The sequence below is a fragment of the Balaenoptera acutorostrata genome, chromosome 4 (assembly GCF_949987535.1).
Source record: "Balaenoptera acutorostrata chromosome 4, mBalAcu1.1, whole genome shotgun sequence".
NCBI classification, from domain to species: Eukaryota; Metazoa; Chordata; class Mammalia; order Artiodactyla; family Balaenopteridae; genus Balaenoptera; species Balaenoptera acutorostrata.
Genome location: NC_080067.1, coordinates 66,587,204 through 66,611,273, shown reverse-complemented (window position 1 = coordinate 66,611,273; position 24,070 = coordinate 66,587,204). Strand labels below are relative to the sequence as shown.

Below are 24,070 nucleotides of genomic sequence, written 5' to 3'. Positions count from 1 at the left end.
ATTTCATATATATAATTTTTTTTTCTTGAATGTTCAACCTACAAATGGAAACTTCTCATTGGGTTTTTAAATAGGCATGTGGAAGTCCAGGTGTTTGGTGACCACCATGGCAATGCTGTGTACTTGTTTGAAAGAGACTGTAGTGTACAGAGGAGACATCAGAAGATCATTGAGGAGGCCCCAGGGGTAAGGATCTTGTAAAGAAATTTGTCAGCTTCTCTATATTGTAAATCTCAGTCACTGACTTTTGGGTCAGAAATCTGTGAAGCTAGTATTCCCCCCAAGTCCTGCTGAACAACATTCCCCAGTAGTAATACAGCCTCACTGCAGTGTTGGGGATGAGGAAGGGTTGATGTTCTGGGGCTACCATACTGAGGGCGCACTAAGACCATGATCCTTCTGGATGGTATCTGGTAAGATCTGCTCTGATCCAAGTAGTATCTGACTTACAGTGAACAGCTACCGTTTCCATGCAGATTTTAAATTGTAATTAATTAGCGTGTTTGAGGAATGGAATGGTCTTGTTAATTGAATGTATTTTTTATGAAGAACATTCTTTTAACTGGTGTTTCAGATGTTCCTAAAATATATTAATCATCTTCCCAACTTAAAGGTTACGTTGTGTAGAGGAGAGATTTGGATTTGCTCTTATTTGGCCACTTTTGCCCCCTTACAATTGTTTACATCTGAGTCTACCTCTTGATTGACTCAGGTTGTCACCCGGGTCAAGGCCTACTCCTAGGATTACCTATTTTCAGATTTACATTTCTTTGGAATCTGCTACTGCCGTAGGCCTCTTGTCCAAAGTTATATGCATGTTTTTTTCAATATGTATTTCTAAAAGGTCAGAGATCTAAGGTTTCTGATTAATCAGTTAGTTATTCTCATACTGTATTCAAAATTTAATTTCTGTTGCAGAGTATATTATACCGTCTGAAGTAAATGTCAACAATAATTTCAATAAAGTCTTATTTTCAAGCAGTGATTGCTTAAATAAAAATCTGTAGAGCACCATTTAACAATGTTAAAAGGCTTTGCCTACTTATTGATATACATTTTATGAACCTTTTTTTTTTTTGGCCGCGCCATGCACGGCACACGGGATCTTATTTCCCCAACCAGGGATTGAACCTGCGCCCCCTGCAGTGGAAGTGCGAAATCTTAACCACTGGACCGCCAGGGAAGTCCCTGAACCTTTCTTATTAACTTGTAATCTCGACGTTTACCATTATTCCAAGATAATTATTGGGCATATGACCCAGATTGCTTTATCATCTTGAAACAAATAGAGATTATTCAAAGTGTTTGTATTGATATATGTAATTTTAAGTGGACATATGATCATGAAAGTTATTTTGGGGAATTCTGTGGTAGTCCAGTGGTTAGGACTAAGTGCTTTCACTGTTGTGGGCCTGGGTTCCATCCCTGGTTGGGGATCTAAGATCCTGCAAGCCGCACAGCACGGCCAAAAAAAAAGAAAAGAAAAGATAGTTATTTTGTAGGTACAAGGGACAGAGATATGTCATTATGCTAAGTAATATTTGCAATTCATAGAAATTACTAACAATCATTAAACTTTGGTATAGGGACACTTGAACTGTGGTATAAGACAGTATTTCATGATGAAATGTATAACATTAGATATTTATCCTTATTATCTCTTTAATGCAATATTTGATACATAGAAATGTACTATTGAATCTTAATGGAAACTTCTAGTAGAACAAAGTACTAATGAAAATTTATTTCAAATATTTTTTCATAGCCTGGTATTAAACCTGAAGTAAGAAAAAAGCTCGGAGAAGCTGCAGTCAGAGCTGCTAAAGCTGTAAATTATGTTGGCGCAGGTATGTCAAGATTGGCTTCTAACAGAGGAGGAGGAAAATTCATTTGTGTTTTGAAAGGCAAACGAAACATACAGCTTTGAAATCATTGGCTTTCAAACTTTTTTGACTATATCCACATTAAGAAGTACATTTTACGTTGAGAACCAGTATGTAAACGTGTTTATGTTTATATACATGTATATTGGGGGGGAAAAGTCACTAAACAGTACTTAGCCTAATTCTGTATAATGCTATTTGATATTTTCTATACTATTTTGAAATAAAATCGCTACAATGATTTTTTTGCATTTTTCAAAATTAGTAAACTTAAATGTTTTAGAGCAGTTTTAGGTTCACAGCACAATTGAGCAGCAAGTTCAAAGAGTTCCCACACCCCCTGTCCCCCCCCAACACAGCCGCCCCCACTGTCGACATCCAGCACCAGAGCAGTGCTTTTGTTACAACTGATGAACCTACATGGACACATCATTATCACCCAGGGTCCATAGTTTACATTAGGGTTGCTCTTGATGTTGTACATTCTGTGAGTTTGGAGAAATATATAATGACACGTGTCCAACATGTATCCACCATTGTAATATCTTACAGAATAGTCTCAGTGCCCTAAATATGCTCTTCATTCCTCCCTGCCTCCAACCCCTGACAACCACTGATCTTTTTATTGCTTCTATAGTTTTGTCTTTTCTAAAATGTTACATAGTTGGAATCATACAGTATGTAGCCTTTTCAGGATGGCTTCTTTCACTTAGTAATATGTATTTAAGTAGTATGTATTTAAGTTTCCTCCATATCTTTTCATGGCTTGATAGCTCATTTCTGTTTAGTGTTGAATAATATTCCATTGTCTGGATGTACCACAGTTTACTTATCTTCTGACCTACTGAAGGACATCCAAGTTTGGTAATTATAAATAAAGCTACTATAAACATCTGTGTACAGGGTTTTGTGTAGACACAGCTTCAATTCATTTGAGTAAATACCAAGAAGTATGATTGCTGGATCACATGGTAAGAGTATGTTTAGTTTTGCCAAAGTGTTCCAAAGTGGCTGTACCATTTTGCATTCCCACCAGCAGAGTATGAGAGTTCCTGTTGCTCCACATCCTCACCAGCATTTGGTGTTGTCAGTGTTCCAGAATATGGCTATTCTAATACGTGTGTAGTGGTATCTCAGTGTTTTAATTTGCATTTTCCTGATAACATATGATATGGAGCATCTTCTCATATGCTTACTTGCCATCTGTATGTCTTTGGTGAGGTGTCTCTTCAGGTCTTCTGCCCATTTTTTAATTGGGTTGTTTGCTTTCTTATTGTCGAGCTTTAAGGGTTCTTTATATATTAGATAACAGTCCTTCATCAGATGCACCTCTTGCGAATATTTTCTCTCAGTCTGTGGCTAGTTTTTGCATTCTGTTGACATTGTCTTTCACCAAGCAGAAGGTTTTAATTTTAGTGAAGTCCAGTTTATCAATTATTTTTTTCATGGATCATGCCTTTGCTGTTGTATCTAAAAGGACATCACCATGCTCAAGGTCAACTAGGTTTTTTCCTGTGTTGTCTTCTAGGAGTTTTATGGTTTTGTGTTTTACATTTAGGTCTTTGAACCATTTTGAGTTAATTTTTGTAAGGTCTATGTTGAGATTCTTTTTTTTTTTTTTTTTTTTTGCATGTAGTTGCCCAGTTGTTCCAGCACCGTTTCTTGAAAAGACTGTTTTTTCTCCATTGTATTGCCTTTGCTCCTTTGTCAAAGATCAGTTGTCTATATTTATGTGGGTCTAATTCTGGACTCTCTATTCTGTTCCACTGATCTATTTGTTCTCTCACTGGTACTTCACTGATTTGATTACTGTAGCTTTATAGTAAGTCTTGAATTCAGATAGTGTCAGTCTTCCCATTTTGTCATTTTGTCAGACTGAGTTGGTTATTCGGGTCTTTTGCCTCTCCGTATAACCGTTAGAATCAGTTTTTTGATATCCACAAAATAACTTGCTGGAATTTTGATTGGGGTTGCATTGACTCTATATAACAAGTTGGGAAGAACTGACATCTTGACAATGTTGAGTCTTCCCACCCATGAACATGGAATATGTCTCCATTTATTTAATTCTTCTTTGACTTCTTTTACCAGAATTTTATAGTTTCCTCATATAGATCTTATACATATTCTGTTAGATTTATACCTATTTCATGGGGGAGGGTGCTAATGTAAATAGTATTGTGTTTTTAATTTCAAATTCAACTTGTTTGCTGGTATGTCGGAAAACAATTGACTTTTGTATATTAACCTTGTATCCTGCAACCATGATATGGTCACTTATTAGTTCCAGGAGGTTTTTTTGTCAACTTTTTTATAAAGATGATCAAGTTATCTGTGAACAGTCAGTTTTATTTCTTCTTTCCCAATCTATATACCATTTATTTCCTTTTCTTGTCTTACTGTATTAGATAGGACTTCTGGTATGATGTTGAAAAGGAGTGGTGAAAGTGGACATCCTTGCCTTATTTCTGATCTTAGTGGGAAGGCTTCTAGTTTCTCACCATTAAGTATGATGGTAGCTGTAGGTTTTTGTAAATCTTCTTTATCAAATTGAGGAGGTTCCGCTCTGTTCCTAGTTTGTTGAGAGTTTTTATTATAATTGGGTACTAGATTTCATCAAATGCTTTTTCTGCATTTATTGATATGATCACATGGTTTTGCTTTAGCCTGTTGATGTGATAGATTACATTAATTGATTTTCTAGTGTTGAACCAGCCTTGCATACCCGGGATAAATCTTACCTGGTCATGGTGGGATTTTTATACATTGTTGGATTTGATTTGCTAATATTTTCTCGAGGATTACTTCATCAGTGTTCTTAAGAGATATTGGTCTGTAGTTTCCTTGTAACGTCTTTGATTTTGGTATTAAGGTAATGCTGGCCTCATAGAATGAGTTAGGAAAAATTCTGTCTTCTGGAATAGATTGTAGAAAATTGGTATAAATTCTGCCTTCAGTGTTTGGTAGAATTTACCAGTGAACCAATCTGGGCCTGCTGCTTTCTGTTTAGAAGGTTATTAATGATTGTTTCAATTTCTTTAATAGATATAGGCCTATTTAAATTCTGTTTTTTGCTTGTGTGAGTTTTGGCAGATTGTGTCTTTCGAGGAATTGGCCCATTTCATCTAGGTTATTAAATTTGTGAGCATAATGTTGTTAATAATATTCCTTTATTATCCTTTTAATGTTCACAAGGTCTGTAGTGATGTTCCTTCCTTTATGTCTGATATTAGTAATTTCTGTCCTCTTTTTTTCTTAGATAGCCTGTCTAGAGGCTTATCACTTTTATTGATCTTTTCAAAGAACCAACTTTTGGTTTTGTTGATTTTTTTTTCTATTTTCTGTCTTCAGTTTCATGAATTTCTACTCTATTATTTCTTTTCTTCTGTTTACCTTGGAAGTAATTTGCTTTTCCTTTTTTAGTTTCCTAAAATAGAAGCTTAGATTAATTGTAGATCTTTCTTCTCTTCAAATATATGGATTCAATGCTATAAATTGCCATCTAATACTGCTTTCTATGCATCTCACAAATTTTGAAAAGTTGTATCCTCATATTCATCTAGTTTAAACAATTTTTAGATTTCTTTTGAAATTTCTTCTTTGACACATGTGTTATTTAGTAGTGTGTTGTTTAATCTGCAAGTATTTGGGGATTTTTTTCCAGCTATCTTTCTGTTATGATTTCTAGTTCAATTTATTGATTTTTAGTTTAATTGTGGTCTGAGAGCAGACATTATATGTTATCTATTCTTTTAAATTTGTTAAGGTCTTTTTCTGTGGCCCTGAGTGTGGTCTGTCATGGTGATTGTTCCATGCAAGTATGACAATATGTAATCTGCTGTTGTTGGATGAATTAGTCTATAGGTGTCAATTATTCCATTTTATTGACTGTGCTATTGAGTTCATCTATGTCCTTACTAATATTCTGCCTGCTGGGTTTATCCATTTCTAATAGAGGGGTATTAAAGTCTCCAATTGATTAGTGGATTCATCTATTTATTCTTGCAGTTCTCAGTTTTTACCTGATGTATTTTGACACCCTGTTTTCAGATGCGTAAACATTAAAGATTGTTACGTCTTGGATTATTGACCCTATTTCATTTCCTTCGCTATGAAGAACTTCTTTTAACATTTCTTGCAGGGCAAGTCTACTGCCAATAAATTCTCTCAATTTTTGTTTATCTAAGATAGTCTTTATTTCTCCTTCGCTTTGGAAGGATAACTTAACAAGGTACAGAATTCTAGATTGATGGGGTTTTTTTTATACTTGGCTGACTTTCTTTATAGATTTTTGAAAATTATTTATTTATTTATTTATTATTTATTTATTTTTGGCTGCATTGGGTCTTCGTTGCTGCACATGGGCTTTCTCTAGTTGCGGCGAGCGGGGGCTACTCTTCGTTGCAGTGCATGGGCTTCTCACTGTGGTGGCTTCTCGTTGCGGAGCACGGACTCTAAGCACGCAGGCTTCAGTAGTTGTGGCTTGCGGGCTCTAGAGTGCAGGCTCAGTAGTTGTGGCGCATGGGCTTAGTTGCTCCGCGGCATGTGGGATCTTCCCGGACCAGGGCTCGAACCTGTGTCCCCTGCATTGGCAGGTGGATTCTTAACCACTGCGCCACCAGGGAAGCCCTTGATGATTTTTTTAGGCAACACTTTAAATAGTTCACTCTGCTGTTCTTGGTTGCATGGTTTCTGAGGAGAAGTCAGATGTAATTCTTATCTTTTCTCCTTTATAAGTAAGGTGTGTTTTTTTTCCTTGGGTTCTTTCAGGATTTTTGATTTTCTGTACTTTGAAAATGATATTGTAGGTATAGTTTGCCTAGGTGTAGTTTTTCTGGCATTTATCCTGCTTTGTGTTCTCTGACCTCCCTGGATCAGTGATTCAGTGTCCAACATTAAATTTTAGTCATTATTGCTTCAGATACTGCTTTTGTTCCTTTCTTTACTTATCTTATGGTATTCCCATTATGCATATGTTACACCTTTTCTAGTTCTCCACAGTTCTTGGATATTCTGTTCTGTTTTTTTCAGTCTTTTTTCTCTTTGATTTTAATTTTGGAAGTTTCTGTTGTCATATCCTCAAGCTCAGAGATTCTCTCCTTGGCTGTGTGCAATCTACTGATAAGTCCATCAAAGGCATTCTTCATTTCTCTAATGGTATGTTTGATCTTTAGATTTTTTTTTCTTTCTTAAAATTTCCATGTCTACTTATATTTAACTGTTCTTACATGTTGTGTACTTTTTCCATTAAAACCCTTAACATATTAATTAAAGGGTTTTTAAGTTCTTGTTCTGATAATTCTATCAGATAATTATGATAATTATAATTCTATCATATCTGAGTCTGGTTATGATGCTTTTTCAGTCTCTCTAAACTGTGTTTTTTGCCTCTTAGGATGCCATGTAATTTGTTCTTGATAGCCAGACGTTAATGTACCAGGTAAAAGGAACTGTGGTAAATAGGTCTTTAGTAGTGTATTGGTTAGGTACAGGGAAGGTGAAATGTTCTATAGACCTGTGATTCAGTCTAAGTCTTTTGGTGTGCTTGCGCTCTGAACTGTGAACTTCATCAGTGTTTTTCAGTTGGTTTTTGTTTATTTGTTTTTTATTTATTCCCTTATGTGGGACAGAATGGCTGGAGTTGTGTATTTCTCCTCCCTCAATTACATTAATTAGGCCCTGATAAAATCCCAATAGTTTAGGCTCTAATAAAATAGTTTCTCTGAAGGACGGATCTTGTTCAGAAGAACAGAACTCTGGCATACTTCATATGGTTCGTTTTCCCCTCCCACTGCTAGAAACTCAAGGGATTTTTTTCTCCACTCTTCACTGTGAGGACCTGGTAGAGCTTCTGGAGGTAAAACTTATAAAAGTGTTGGGAGCTCCCTATAACTTCATCCCCCCTGGGGTTTTTAACTCTTGGAACTGTCCACACTGAGCCTCCAGCAATTTGTCAATTACAGTCCAGGTTTTCCTTCTCCAGTACTTGTTCCCACAGAGGTTTTTGCTCATGGGTTTCTGTTCCAATAAGTTGTGAATCTCTGTTTTCACCTTTCTGTCTCTCTAATTTGGGGGGCAGCGGTTTGGCTTGTAACCTCATGTCTGTGATGCATCTAAGAAGAGTTGTTGACTTTTCATCTTATTCAGCTTTTTCTTGTTGTCAGAATGGAATGGTAACTTCTAAGTTCCTTCCATGCTGGGCCAGAAACTGGAAGTCTTCACTAAATTTTTACAATCCACTAATAGGTTGTGATCCACAGTTTGAAAAGCAAGTTTTAAATTATATGGAATTAGCCTTAGGCTAAGTGAAAAAAATTCAAACACAAAAGACTGTATACTATATGATTTCATTTATATGACATTCTAGAAAAAACCTGTGATAGAAAGCAGACCAGTGATTGCCTGGAGCTGGGGCCTGGTGAAGGGACTGACTGCAAAGGGAACAAGGGAATGTTTTGGATGATGGAAGTATGTTGTATTTTCATTGTGGTGGTGGTTATATGACTGTATTCAATTGCTGAAACTCAGCACACTATATTTAAAATAGATAAATTTTACTGTCTGGAATTATACCTTAATAAAGTTGGGGGAAGTGTAGTACTTAATAGAATGTCAGTAGATAAGACATTAACATAGTGTTTAGTTACTAAGTAATCTCCCCATGGGTCACTAGCAAAAGGACTTTTAAAGACACTTCCAAAGCGCACAGTCAGGAGAAAAAAATGTTGTGTTTTTCTCCACAGAGTTAGAGTGAGATGGGATGTCACAGTGAGGTTTCCAGGGATTTTGGTACGCAGAAGCAGTAACACATGGTCCAACCATGTTCTAACTGCTACAACAGCTGAGACTGATTCATAACTTGGGCTTACCATTTGCTTGAAACCCCAAATATACTTTTCTATTGTTAAATTTCATATGGCTCCGTATTTTTGATTGAGAATCATTTGCTGCTGCAAAATATGAGATGTTTTCTTCATGAAATGCAAAATGTTTACCATTGAATGAAGGCAGCTGTAAAACTTGATATGATCTATCAAGAAAGATTTTGATTCCTACTGATTATATACTGTTGAAATGTGACGACTGTATTTTATATTTAGGAACTGTGGAGTTTATTATGGACTCAAAGCACAATTTCTACTTCATGGAGATGAATACAAGGCTGCAAGTGGAACATCCTGTTACTGAGATGATCACAGGAACTGACTTGGTGGAATGGCAGCTTAGGGTGGGAGTATTTTTTCTGTTAAAAATCAGTGTCGAGAATACATTCCCTTCTTAAAACCTCTTGAAAGGAGGCATCGCTTTGGACAAGGGTTCAATTCTTAGTGGTTGTCATGAGGATAGGAAAATGGGAGGTTAAAGGTGGCATTACATTTGATGCAGTTTATGGACTCAGATTCCTAATCTGTCACTTACCATCTTTCCCCCTTAGACATGGGGCAGCCAGCAGGCGAGCTGCTGTCACTGAGGCTTGCTTGTGACCACACTGTCTCAACACAAAGCCTTGTGCTCTGAGACCACATCATTCAGGTCCAGACCATCATGAGATTTTAGAGGTGGGACAGATGCTAGCCAAGGTGAAATAAGCTAAGGAAAAGATGGGAATGAAGAGCCAAGGGAAGGGTCTGGATTAACAGAGGGGTCCACGTGCAAGTGCTGACAGACTGTTGATGGCCCATGAAGGGATAAATGTAGCCATTCAGAATAAATGTTTAGAAAATTTTAAAGCACTTTAACATTTCTGTGACACATCTACTGAATTTTACTGAAGTCTTAAGTCTACAACTGTTCTTCACTGGCCTGAATCTGAGTTGTACAAGCTTATTCCTTCAAATATTTATGATAATAACTTAGTCTGTTTTGTTTTCTTTATTGAAAACAGTAGATTTTTACAACCTGTTGTTTAATATAAAAAATGTTTTTAAGTAGTATGAATATTCTTGATCTCTGTAGGATTCTTGGTTCTTTATATAGCCTGAAACGAAATTATTTTTTCCACGTTGTGATGCTAAAGTCTTGATTATTTTGATAATTTTGTCTTTGCAGAACTTCTGTGGACAATAATATAACGTTCCTTTTGCTGGTTCCTTGGGGATGATTGGTGGTTTTAATTGAGCCATAAGATTCTTCTGGGCCTTCTGGGCATTGGGAGCTAATGAAAACCAGGCACATCAGGCTAGTAAGTGTTAGTAAGTGTCAGGAAAACTGTAGCGGGTTTATAAACTTTTGGAAAGAGTGCTTATGTTTCCAGAATTCAAGGAAAGGAATATTTTTTTTCTGAAGTGGTAACCACAAGAGTCCAGAATTTTGAAATCATGAAGGATAAAGGGTTTCCAAGGATTAAAGAGGAGAAAGCTTTTGGACATTAGGGGGACCAGCAGACATTTATTTCTGCAAGTCAAGAAACTGTAAGAGCTTTAGAAAGAGAAATAGGCTTTTATCATCTGGGGAGGGTTTCTAGAACTTAGGGATGCCATTGGACCTTGTTTACAGTGTTCAAGGTACTTTGGAGTCTGGCTTCCAAACAGAGGTAAAACAAGGGGTCTCTCCATGTGGTGAGGCAAGAGTTCAAGCTCCAGGACCTGTCTCTGGAGCCACCAGCTTCCTAGAGCAAGGGAGAAATGATGTGAGCGCCCAGGCTGCAGGTTCAGATGGTTAGTGGTTTCAGGAGAGGCTGGTGAAATATCCGAGGTCCAGGGCTTCCAAAGAGTCAATGTCTAAGCCCCAGAGAACTCAGATGGTACAAATTTCTAAGTACCCAGAGGCATGGTTGGGTCAGTCTCTTCTGGGCCCAGATAGAAGCCAACTTCAGAGGAAAACAGATAGGCAAAGATAGCCAGGTTGAAATTGCGCTATATAGTCAACAATAAGATCACATCTTAGAATACGGACATATGGTCCTTCTTTTCCTTTTTTATATTAAAACAAATAGAATTCTTTTTTTTTTTTTGAAATAGAATTCTTTATTAGAACATTAAAGAGTATTTTATTATAAAGGATTAGAATGAAATGATAATAGCTAACACTTACATAGTGCTTACTTTATGCCAGGCATTTTTCTCTGAAGCATTAAGAGGTTACAGAGGGCTTCCCTGGTGGCGCAGTGGTTGAGAATCTGCCTGCCAATGCAGGGGACACGGGTTCGAGCCCTGGTCTGGGAGGATCCCACATGCCGCGGAGCAACTAGGCCCGTGAGCCACAACTACTGAGCCTGCGCGTCTGGAGCCTCTGCTCTGCAACAAGAGAGGCCGCGATAGTGAGAGGCCCGCGCACCGCGATGAAGAGTGGCCCCCGCTTGCCGCAACTAGAGAAAGCCCTTGCACAGAAACGAAGACCCAACACAGCCAAAAATAAATAAATAAATAATTAATTTAAAAAAAAAAAAAGAGGTTACAGAAACTTACCCAGAATATGCGTATGCCCAGAACAGAATAAGTATAGAGACAGAATTTGAACCCAGGCAATACGGCTGCAGAGTCTTTGGCTCCAAAAACCATGGCATAAAGCCATTCAATTTAGTCCATTTTCCTTTCATTTTAACTGTTGTTGTTCCTGATTTTTCTTATCTACAGATTTAAAGAGATGAAACCTTTGCTTGTTTTGCACTTACCTGTCTAGTTCAGTGTGCTGCTAAGTTAGAGTTTTTCCCTATATCTTTTGCCATCTCAGTTTGTCATTTTCTCATCTTGGAGGAAAACTTAAGGGGAGAGAGAAGAGAGGGACAGTGTGCCCTCCAATAGCCTTTTCCAAGTTATATTAGTTGAAGAGAGAGATTTGTTGTATTAGTATATAAGCCAAAATAATAATAATTACAGTAGTGATAAACAATGCTGATCATCCTGTTTATAATCTGGTATCTTGCAATATACATAAACATAACAAAATTTAAAAAACATCATGTTCCCGTTTGTTTTGCTTGATCACTTGGTGATGAAGATGACAAAGATGACTAATGCCATGCTTTAGGCATAGCTGTGAAAATAGTCCTAAACACCAGCTAATAATTTACTATAAAAAAGCTTGATTTGGTAACTGAGTGCTAATGTTTTAAATGAAAACTGAGAATATCTTGCCAGTAAGAAATTTCAGTTTTCATTACATTGAAAAAGCACTGATACTTATATTTGTGATTTAGTCATTGGTTTGCCTGTTTTCTCTATTTAAAAATTCTAGAAACCCATTGTAATTAGTACAGTATTTTCAAGCTGCATCTGTTTTTTAATCTACTTTTGCTTTTGCCCAATACTCGAGTGGGTGGATAAAATAAGAGTTTTTATTTGGCTTCATTATAAAGTCCTGATGTACATTTTACGTAGAAAAGAATAAGACCATCGACTAAGTCTCATAGCTGCTAGAAGGTGTATATTCATAAGAAGCACATACTCTTCTTTTACCAGATTGCAGCAGGAGAGAAGATTCCTTTGAGCCAGGAAGAAATAACTCTGCGGGGCCATGCCTTTGAAGCTAGAATATATGCAGAAGATCCTAACAATAACTTCATGCCAGGGGCTGGACCATTAGTGCATCTCTCCACCCCTCGAGCAGACCTTGCCACTAGGATTGAAACTGGAGTACGGCAAGGTAAAGTGAAATAAAGCAAAAAGTCTCAGTGTTTAAAAATTGTTAGTATATTATTGGTTTTGTATGGGGTCTTTTCCCTATGTCTTGTGGATATATCTAGTGTGCTTTAAAATAAAGGATTTAATTGATTTCTTTGTAATCTTTACTTTTCCTTCTGGAATAGTCATTTTTAAAGAATAACTAGTATTTTTAAGCAGTACTACTCTCTTTTTTGAAATGCAGCAGCACTTAGTCAAGCCTAAGCAACAAATATTTTGTGGGTACTGTTTTATATTTTTTACTTTGCCTAGTTCCAAATATAATTTAAGGTGACAGATAACTGCTATGTCCAAGGCACTCTGCCTTCGAGGTAGTGAAAGTCAAGCTGAAAAATTAATAAATAAATTTAGTGCAAGCTAAACAGTAATAAATTAAAGAAAGAAAAGTAAAAAAATGACAGTGCAAGAACTATCACGATTCACGTATGATTAATAACGATGGTCATAACAGTTATTTAGCACTTACTATGTACAGGCACTGTTCTAGGTGATTTTTCTACCTGGGCTCCTTTAACTATGAGAACTACCCTATGAATAGGTGTTATTATCACTCCCATTTTCCAGATGAGGAAGCCAGGGCACAGAGAAGCGACTTGTCCAAGGTCACCCTTGGAGCCAAAATTCAGACCCAGGCATTCTGGCTCCAGGTTTTATGCTCTGAGCCACCACTGTCTACTGCCACCTTAACTTTAGTTGCCAGAGAAGTTATACAGATGGTGAGTGATAAAATACAACAATTCTCAGGAATAACAGGTTATGTTAGGCTGGTATAATCAGGACATGTTTCTAAGAGGAAGTCTGGAGTGGATTTGAGTAGGCAGATATAACAGCACATCAGAAAAGTGAAGAAAAGAGGGTTTAACTAAAGATGTGTTCGAAGAACTGTGAGAAAATACGTGGCTGGAGAAAAGGGTTCAGGACAGTGAGTAGTTGGAGATATGGCTGGAGATACAGAATGAGAGCAAATTGTATAGGGTCTGGAAAGCCAAAATGAATGAGGACTTCTTAATGATAAACTGGCAGCATTTTGAGAGTTCTGGCTAACCCACAGCAAGATTTGGTAGTCAGTAAATTTTCTCATATCAGCGGCACATCATAGAGAGAAGAGGGAACTTGCAATAGAAAAAAAAAGAATTCTGTGAGGCAAGCAAAGCTTGCAATATACTTTAATAAAGGTGCTCAAAGGATAACAGAGATGTAATTCTAAAACAGACTCCCAGATTCACATCCTGGCACTGAGGAGGATAATCTAGTCCAGGAAGCTTCCCCCAACCCCCCTCTTTTGTGTTCCCTGAGTCCCTTGTGTATTCACCTTGGGCATTGCCCTTTTATATTATCTTCTGATGACCTTTTACTCCTTGTCTAGCTTCTCCATTAGACTATAAGAGCCTTAAGAGAGGGACTGTGTCTTCTATGTTATATTTGCAGGACTTTCCTCAAGCCTAGGCCTAGAAGGTGTTCACTACGTGTTGGTAGGTGGGTGGGTGGATGGATGGGTGGATAAGGGAGTGTGATCTAACCCCTTGATTCTACAGATGAAGACTCGGGGGTTCAGAGGGGTCCAGTGGCCTGTCAAAATCACAGAAAGGTCCTAGAACAGTATTCTGTGTAACACACCACATCCTTTTGTCTTGAACCATTCTAACCAGTGAGATGTGCGTGGTTCACATTCTTGTTCTCTGAGACTCCGGTCACCACGGTAATGACAGCTGCTATTTGTTTATCAGCTCTGCCAGGTATGGCATTTGGCACTTGATTGTCAATCCTCCCAACAAGCATATAGGATAGAGGAATTATTGTCCTTTTTTTTTCTGATGAGGAAACTGAGGGGGTGGAGGGAAGGAAATGCCAAGGACAGAAGTGATTGTGATATGAGAGGGTAGAGGGAGTTTGTACTGACTTCCTAAAATGATAAGGGAAACGAAGGTTCAGATGAAGATAGGATGGGGAAAACCAGCCTGTGTGTCATTGAATGACTATTTGGGGCGTGGTGCTCTTGGATGGCCACACCCTCCTTAACAACTTCTGTTTTTAAACCCCCGTGAGCCTCAGTTCCTCATGAATAAAATGGTGGTAAGGATATCTGTGGTGGAGGAGTTTGTGAGGATTAAGTGTGAAATGTACATAAAGCCCCAGGAGAATGTCTTACTTATCATACTTTCTCTCTTTAAGTTTTAACTTTGGTTACTGTGGTTTTTCAATTTCAGGAGATGAAGTTTCAGTGCATTATGACCCCATGATTGCAAAGCTGGTTGTGTGGGCTGCAGATCGCCAGGCAGCCTTGACGAAACTGAGGTACAGCCTTCGACAGTACAGTGTGAGTGACCTGGGGCCGTGTCAGTGGCCCTGTTGTTCTCTGCATCTCTACAGCCAAGCGTGACTGTTACGATTGGTCAGCTTTGTCCTTGTCAACTTATTTCCTCCAATTACCCATATGTCACGAACAGAATAATTTCACGTGGGAGAATTTCCTATGGGTCAGAATAGAGTTTGAGGACTTCTTAATTTCAGCTAGAAAAGAAAGATTGCAAGACTAAAACTATCAGCATCAGTGTTGACCTCAGTATGAAATTTCTATTCATCCTGTAGATGAGGCCACGACACGCGTGTGGCCTACAGTCTGGTGTTATTTTCTGTGAAGGAAGATAATTATGTTCAGTCTTACCCATTTGAAAGATTTTGTTGCTTTTCTGTAGCCATTCATTTCCTTGGTGCAGTAAGTCCCGTACCACATTGATTTAGCTTCATAGAAGGACTTCTTATTAACCTGTGATATTCAAATTATTATATATCGTGAATTTGATCAAACCTCCTTTTTCTGTGGCTCCACCCACACTGGCCTCTTTGCTACCCCTTAGACACACCCAGCATGCGGCCATGTGTTCCCGTTCTCCTTTCCAGAATATTCTTCCCGCACATGATTCCCTCCTCACCGTCCTCAGCCCTGCTCACTGTGACCCTCAGAGTCCTTCCAGGCCACCCCACAGAACCCTTTGCTGTTCTCTCTTCCTTTAGCCAGCCTTCTTTCTCTTCATATCACCTGAGATTATATTAGATATTTGTTTATAGATATTGCTGTCATCTGTCCCTTGAATGTAAGCTCTGTGGAGGCAAGGACTGTGTTTTGTTCCTCACTGTGTCCGCAGTATCCAGGTCAGGGCCTGGCACCTAAAAGGCACTCAGTAGGGGGCTTCCCTGGTGGCGCAGTGGTTGAGAGTCTGCCTGCCAATGCAGGGGACACGGGTTCGAGCCCTGGTCTGGGAAGATCCCACGTGCCACGGGGCGACTAGGCCCGTGAGCCACAACTGCTGAGCCTGCGTGTCTGGAGCCTGTGCTCCGCAACAAGGGAGGCCGCGATAGTGAGAGGCCCGCGCACCGCGATGAAGAGTGGCCCCCACTTGTGCCGCAAGTAGAGAAAGCCCTCACACAGAAACGAAGACCCAACACAGCCATAAATAAATAAATAAATAAAATTTTTAATAAATAAATAAAATAAAAGGCACTCGGTAAATGGCTATAACATAAATGAATGAATGGATGAATGAGTGAATGAATGAATGAACCCAAGGCTCAGATAGCAGTTTTGCCCGGGATCCCATTTATTGGGTGGATTTGGGTTAATTTTATACCTTTTTAAATTTTTATATCAGTGTGTCAAAGTTGGATTTTAGTGTTGGAAGGAAGCTCTTTTCAGGTCGTATAATCCTACCCATCCCCAGTGCAGCAATCTTACTCTGTTTGCGGTTTTCCTATTTCATGGGTGTGTTCTGAGCGGCAAGTCTTCGATATCTTGCAAGTAAATCTCATTTAAGTTTCTTAACGTTTACTTGCTTTCCTAACCTGAGTCAATTAAACGTCTCCACGCTACCTACCCAACACCATTTCCTACATTGTCTTCATCATAGTAAATTACATAGTGTTGTGTGCAGATGTATAGTGATGATGAAGTGGGTTTTTTCGTTTTATTTTGTTTTTCCTGAGGGTTATTCCTAGTAGAAAATACTTAGTAGAAAGAGCATATGCCATAGAAATGTTTTTCTGAATATGTTGTTTTCCCCACTCACTGGGGACATCGGCTTTTCTTTCCCCTAGATTGTTGGGCTGCACACCAACATTGACTTCCTCCTCAAACTGTCTGGCCACCCAGAGTTTGAAGCTGGGAATGTGCACACTGATTTCATCCCTCAGCACCGCAAAGAACTGTTGCCCCATCGGAAGACCACAGCCAAAGAATTTTTATGCCAGGCAGCTCTGGGGCTCATCCTTAAAGAGAAAGCTATGACTGATGTTTTCAAAATCCAGACACAAGGTACGGAATGCTTTTCTCTTTCTTCTGCTTATCAAGATTTTATGAATAATCATTGAACATGCTTTTTTTTTTTTTTTTTTGGCCGTGCCACACGGCTTATGGGATCTCAGTTCCCAACCAGGGATTGAACCCAGGCCACAGTAGTGAACGCCCAGAATCCTAACCACTAGACCACTAGGGAACTCCCACTTTTCTTTCTTTATGCCACTCCTACCTCCCTTTTCTTCTGTCAGTGATTGACACCTTCCTCTGCTAAAGTGTTTTTTAGTGTGAAGTAGAGCTCCTCACGTAACATGGATGCGCCCATCAACACCCTTTAACCCATTAAATATAACTTAACTCATCACCTAACAGCATAATGTAGAGAAGGAATTATTTTCAAGCAAACACCGGTTCTCCCCGCATCTCATGCTGATATCCCTTCCAACTTTTTTTTTTTTTTAATTTATTTTTCATTTCCTTCCAACTTCTTTTATTCACCACTCTTTGTGGTCTACTTTGTTGTATCCTCTGTACCTGCAGCAACTTCCTTGGTCCTGGAGACTAAAGACAGAGCGCCAGAGATGCTCAGATTCCCTTGGGTTACCCATGATTTATTGCTGAGTTAGTTCCTCCTCTCTTTTTCTATTCTGTGATCAAATTTCTGACTAGCTAGACACCTAGGTACTTCACTGTATCATAGAATCTGGGCACGGGGGGGACGCTGACAGATTCATCCTGGCTGCCACACGCGTGCATCCCTGCTTCAGCACCCCTGCTGAGTTGTTGCCCAGCCTTCTAACACCTCAGAAAGCTGGAAATTCATAATGAAAATTCGTTAGTTAATTACAGTTTCAGTCAGTTCTCCGTTAAGAAGTTCTTCCCTCTAAATTGGCAAAATCTGAGCTCTCCCAAATTTGCTCCATAATGTTTCCTCAGGCTATCTCTGATCTTTGGAGCAAACAGAAAAAGAAAAAAGTGAATCCATTTATCCCTTCATTATTATTAGGATTATTATATTATTATAGGATCCTGTTATTGGGATCTTTAATCTCTAGATTCATTCAAGAAAGTTACATTGAAAGCTTAAAATATATAACTATATTTGGAGATCTGTGCTCTGTCCTCATTTGGTCCTTTTACATTAAATAAATGCATCTAACTATACCCCATCTGGTATTCCTAAGCCTGGACTTAGCATTTTTAGAATGGAGTGTCCTCTTACTCTCACTTTCCTTTTTAAAATTTATAACAAGCACAGTGAGGAGTTTCAGAATAAATTGCTTCAATTTAGCTACTCTGTAGCTCCTGGATATTGTCTAACAGAGGGTGAACACACAAATGTCTGGGGTGGACCAGTAACAGAGAAGAGTAAAAGAGGCCAGGTAAAAGAAAAATAGTGAGTGGTGAGGATTTGGGTGACCTGGAATGCGTTTGTCCTGTCAAAAAGGGTGACCACTGTGCAGTTTACGTCACCAGAGGATGAGAGTTGAGGCTGCAAATATTCTGATTTTCAAGAGAAACTGGGATTTTTTTCATATAAAATTTCCTGAGCCGTAAATGAAAGTATCTAATTTAAATTTAAAGCAATGAGGGGGCTTCCCTGGTGGTCCAGTGGTTAAGAATCTGCCTTCCAATTCAGGGGACGTGGGTTCAATCCCTGGTCAGGGGACTAAGATCCCACATACCACGGGGCAACTAAGCCTGCACGCTGCAACTACTGAGCCCACGCGCCACAACTAGAGAGCCTGCATACTGCAACTACAGAACCTATGCACTCTGGAGCCCACGAGCCACAACTACTGAGCCCGCACGCTCTGGAGCCCACGTGCCACAGCTAGAGAGAAGCCCGCGGGCTGCAACGAAGGATCCCACGTGCCGCCACTAAGACCGAAGGCAGGCAAAAATAAATATTAAAAAAAGAAAAAAAGGAAAAAATAGCTTAAAAAAAATTTTTTTTTAATAAATTTAAAGCAGTGAATAGAACAAAGAAAACACATTTGAGCTGCCAATATAGGACCGCTTATGTTTTCTTTTGTTAATAAGCTTTTTTTTTTTAATTTTATTTATTTATTTATTTATTTATTTTTATGGTTGTGTTGGGTCTTCGTTTCTGTGCGAGGGCTTTCTCCAGTTGCAGCAAGCGGGGGCCACTCTTCATTGCGGTGCGTGGGCCTCTCACTATCGTGGCCTCTCTTGTTGCAGAGCACAGGCTCCAGACACGCAGGCTCAGTAATTGTGGCTCACGGGCCCAGTTACTCCGTGGCATGTGGGATCTTCCCAGACCAGGGCTCGAACCCGTGTCCCCTGCATTGACAGGCAGACTCTCAACCACTGCGCCACCAGGGAAACCCCTGTTAGTAAGCTTGATGTTCATTAATTTGTTGTTGAATTTTAAATTTTTTCTAGATCAATACTCTCCTTTTGTATCCAGCAGTGGAAGAAGACTGAATATCTGTTTTACCAGAAACATGACTCTTAGGGATGGTAAAAACAGTAAGTAATGTTTTATTAAAAGAGGCATGTGCTTCATAGAAATATAGCACATTTACCTGAAAAAGAAGGATTCAGTCTGGCCACTATCAATTACATTTTTTAAGATCCCTAGCCTAAACATTGGAAGGAAGCATGCTAAAATAATAGAATTGACTGGCTCTGGGTGGTAGAGTTAATGATATTTTTTTTCTTTTTTACACTTTTTCTATATTTGGTAAATATTTTTTAAATATGTCATAAAACGTACATAGCAAAATGACTGAAATGAAATATGACAAAACATTAGTGAGATTACCGTTGGATGGTGGGATTTGAGGCAGTCTTTTTTCCGCCTCTTCTTTGTACTTTCTTTGCTTTGCAGTTTTTCTTCAGTGAGCATGTATGACTTTTAAAGAAGAAAAACAATAACCAAAACTACTCCAGGGAAGAAGGATTGCCCAGTGCTCAGGCAGCGTTAATGAAGGGGAGTCACTGTTTTACCCACCTATTGGTGGTGAAACTGAGGCATGGGAGGTGCAGTAAAACTTACTCAAGGCTAGTAAGTGGCAGAGCCAAGACTGGCACCCAGTCTTTCTGACCTTGGCCCCTGTGCTATTTCCACCACTTTTCCAGTGGAAAATTGAGTTTTGATTGCAAACTAATTTGAATAGGCTCAGGAGGGGGCCTGATTTATTGTAACTTAAGTCAGGAAGGGCTGAAACCTAAGCCAGAAGGTGGTTTATAAACTTATGGCTGGAACAGTGTATCAGAGGAACCAGAATCCTGTGATAGCAGATGGCTGTATCCCTCTTGCTGCAGGACAGTTTGCCTGGCAAGCCAGATGGGTGCAGAGTCAGGGCTGGGAGGACTGGATGACCTTAAATGTGAGGTGTCAATGAGCTGTGCTAACTCCATTATCAGAATGTGCCTACATTCTACATGTAGAACAGAATGCTCCTGCCAGCTCATCACAGCGCCCTCTGCCCCAGACAGAGTGGGATTTTCTGTACCTCAACTCTGTGTAGATATCCAGTCACTTATTAAAAGATTCTTTGTTCACAGAAGTTGATTGGGTTATAGCTCTTTAGGTATTTTTTTCATTCTGAACCTAGATGGTCATTGCCCTAAGTGCCTTGAGTACATGGAAAGAAAGTTTGCAAACATCCCTTATAAAGTAGCATTCTGCAAATGGTTAACCTATCCATTTTATACTGGTGTATTTATTCATTTCATCCTAAAAAACAGCCTCCAAAATCTGGGAGTATCTTACTCGAGACTCCTATATGATGAACACAAGTATCAGCAGCAAAGTTTCAGTGACCTCTTCATCCTAAACTAAACAGAAAGATTACATGTGTGATTGTAATTCAGATGAGCCAACTGTAATTTGGCATGGATCTTCACTAAGGCTCTGAGCAGTGTTTTGAATTATGCTGCATTTTTGGGGATTTTTTTTTTTAATTTTTAAAGTAAATAAATATATAATTGAAAAACCAATATGCATGCTGTTCACTACATCCTTTTGGTAGTGTTTTTCAACAATAATCCAGGTCTGAATATAACAGCTTTCAGAATGTTATGGTGAGTCTCTAATATATGCTAATCAGTAGTGACCATGGTTGAATAAGAGAGTGCTCCAAACAGGAAGTCTAAGGGCCCAGAAGCATTTGTGAATCTAAAGTAGAACCAACTCCTAATGTTCTCAGTAAGAACGACCCAGCATTTTAAATATTCAGGGCTTGAAAAATAATCTTCCTTTGTTACTATGACCATGTTTCACAGAACCCTGCCCTACCCTCAATAATAATGGCTAAGATTTACTGAGTGTTTGGTATATATCAGACACTTTGTTAAGCACGTTCCATGGATTATTTCATTTGCATTTTCAGAATAGGCCAATGAGATCAGTGTTATTATTAGTGTCAATTTTATAAATTGAGAACCAAGTCTTAGAGAGATTAATAGTTTTCTTGAAGTCACACCAAAACTAATTGGTGGAGCCAGAATTTGAACCCATGCTCCAGGGTACATGTGCTTACCTAACACTACACCATGCTAAACTTATATACTTTATTAAGTATGTAAGAGGATATTAAACATATATTAAATTTATAAGAGGATGTTTAAGGTTCTCTTGTGGGGGTCAAGAGATACCTAGAGGAGGGAGGAACAAATTCAGTTACCCTATAATATATAAAGGAATTTAGAGTTTTCCTGACAATGTCTTTACTATGATTCTTTTTTTTTAATTTTTAAAAAATTTATTTATTTTATTTTTGGCTGCATTGGGTCTTTGTTGCTGCGTGTGGGCTTTCTCTAGTTGCGGCGAGCAGGGGCTACTCTTCGTTGTGGTGCGTGGGCTTCTCATTGCAGTGACTTCTCTTGTTGCAGAGCATGGGCTCTAGGTGCGCGGGCTTCAGTAGTTGCAGCATGCGGACTCAGTATTTGCGGCACGTGGGCCCTAGAGCGCAGAGGCTTCGGTAGTTGTGGTGCGTGGGCTCAGTAGTTGCAGCGTGTGGGCTCTACGGTGCATGGGCTCAGTAATTGTGGTTCCTGGGCTCCAGAGCACAGGCTCAGTAGTTGTGGCGCACAGGCTTAGGTGCTCTGCGGTATGTGGGATCTTCCCGGACCAGCAATCAAACCCGTGTCCCCTGCATTGGCAGGCGGATTCTTAACCACTGAGCCGCCAGGGAAGTCCTTTACTATGATTCATTCGGCATTCATGTCAGTTAAATTCTTTTCATATCTTATAAATTGAAAGAAAACTGATCTGGCGTAATTGGATGTATTTTCTTATAAGAAAGTTTAAATATATTGGTAAGATATAGGGGGAAAGTTTCATTCATTCATACATTCAGTACAAAGTTTTTGAAAAAACAGATATTCTGAGTAATGTAAAGAAGAGAAAAAAAGATGTAAGAAATTTACCATTTGGCCAAGGAGAAGTGTATATGTTGGCAAGACGGATGGTGTAGTGGTTAATAATGCAGGCCCTGGAGTCAGACTGAATGGGTTGAATTCCGCTCCCCTCTTGTCTGTGACCCTTGGGCAAGTCACACTCTCTAAGCATCTAGTGTCCTCAGCCGTAAATGGGGATGGTGCTGGCAGTTACTTCCTTGGGTTGTCGAGTATATTAAATGAGGCAACACCTATAAAGCATTTAGCTCATTAGCATTTAGCTCATTGAATGACCTAGAGCAAGCAGTCAATAAACAATAGCTATCATCATCATCATCATTATTAAATTATCCCCTTGCTACTATGAAAAGAACAAAATAGATATGTATGTCACATGTTAATTTTTAAAAGTTGGTTGCAGAACAATATTATAAGAATATCCTATTTTTATAAAAGAAAAATATAAATTTGTGCATTTGAAAAAATCTAAAAGGATTCACACATTAAATGTTTAATAGTAGTACATCTGGGCAATAGAGGGGACTTTTTAGTTTATGAACTTCAGTATTTAACTTTCGTGAATATTTTTATTTTTGCAATTTTTAAAAAATATTTTATTTTATTTAATTATTTATTATTTTTGGCTGCATTGGGTCTTTGTTGCTGCGCGTGAGCTTTTCTCTAGTTGTGGTGAGCAGGCTTCTCACTGCGGTGGCTTCTCTTGTTGCGGAGCACGGGCTCCAGGCGCATGGGCTTCAGTAGTTGTGGCGCACAGGCTTAGTTGCTCTGTGGCATGTGGGATCTTCCTGGACCAGGGCTCGAACCCGTGTCCCCTCCATTGGCAGGCGGATTCTTAACCACTGTGCCACCAGGGAAGTCCTATTTTTGCAATTTTTAAAAACAACTGATAAAGAGAGAAATCACTGTCATATAAAACTGGATGAGGGGAGAATCATAATGGTGTTTTATATGCTGAAGTCTTAATGTTCAGAGGAGAGAATTCATAACACCTAGACAGACTCTTCCCAAGGACAGCGAGTGAGCGTGATGTGTCGGTTGGTGGGCTTAGGACCAGCAAAGTGTGAAGGAGGAGCATGAGCAAAGAGGCACAATTGTGGGGAAGGCTAGAGGCACATATGGAGAATATTAATTGGCCCATTTTCCCCTTTGTTTGGAACACAGGGCTATGTAGAAGAATAGTGGGAAACAAGACTGGGAGTTTGGTGCCTTCCATACCAGGCCAAGTATTTTGAATGTGGTGGGGACATGCTAGGCAGCATCGGCTGGAACGGTTGAGACAGGAAGCAGGAAGTTTTGGAAGGACCTCTTTGGAGGCAGCCAGGCCAGAAGCTGTGGGACTGAATCAGAGTAGAGCGACGGGAATGGACAGGAGGAAGTGTAGAGGACAGGTCCTCCAGGGGAAGAATTTGGCAGCTTTGTGGTGACTCTTGGAGGTGGAAAGCAAAGGAGAAGGAGAAGGCAAGAATGATAGGTTATAAACCTGGATGACAAGGAAAATGGTGTCAGTCATGGAGCTCACAGGTCAGGAGGGAAGGCAGGCGGACTGGGGAGGTGATTTGTTGGCTCCACCATGTTTATTTTAAAGTGCCAATGGAGGATCCTGCTAGGAGTGACTAACTAGAGTTCTGGAGAAGGAAGGTCAAGGCTGGAAACAGATCTGAGCTGGCAGCATCAAGATGCTGGTTGATGTGTCAGGAGTAGATGAAATGACTTTGGTCTGCATTCTCTACCCCACAAAATTTCCATCTCCTAGGATAGTCTTTAACCTATTCTGTATTCACATAATGATATAAATGTATTATATATTATATTTGTATAGTCTGCACTTTCACATTTATTTAATCATTTACATTCTCATACCCAGTTGATGGGTCAGAATGGAT

General features: G+C 39.2%; 1 protein-coding gene across 3 annotated transcripts in view; it reads left to right on the top strand.

Moving 5' to 3' along the window:
• The window catches only part of MCCC1 (methylcrotonyl-CoA carboxylase subunit 1), a 62,398-nt gene that overhangs the window by 29,763 nt on the left and 8,565 nt on the right, over window positions 1–24,070 (top strand). For all 3 annotated transcript variants that reach the window (XM_007195357.2, XM_007195358.2, XM_028162104.2), the window contains 7 exons: window positions 75–186; window positions 1,766–1,847; window positions 8,984–9,111; window positions 12,284–12,467; window positions 14,713–14,822; window positions 16,598–16,814; window positions 19,203–19,289. In XM_007195357.2, the coding sequence (XP_007195419.2) occupies window positions 75–186; window positions 1,766–1,847; window positions 8,984–9,111; window positions 12,284–12,467; window positions 14,713–14,822; window positions 16,598–16,814; window positions 19,203–19,289 (920 nt within the window). The remainder of the gene's footprint in view (window positions 1–74; window positions 187–1,765; window positions 1,848–8,983; window positions 9,112–12,283; window positions 12,468–14,712; window positions 14,823–16,597; window positions 16,815–19,202; window positions 19,290–24,070) is intronic.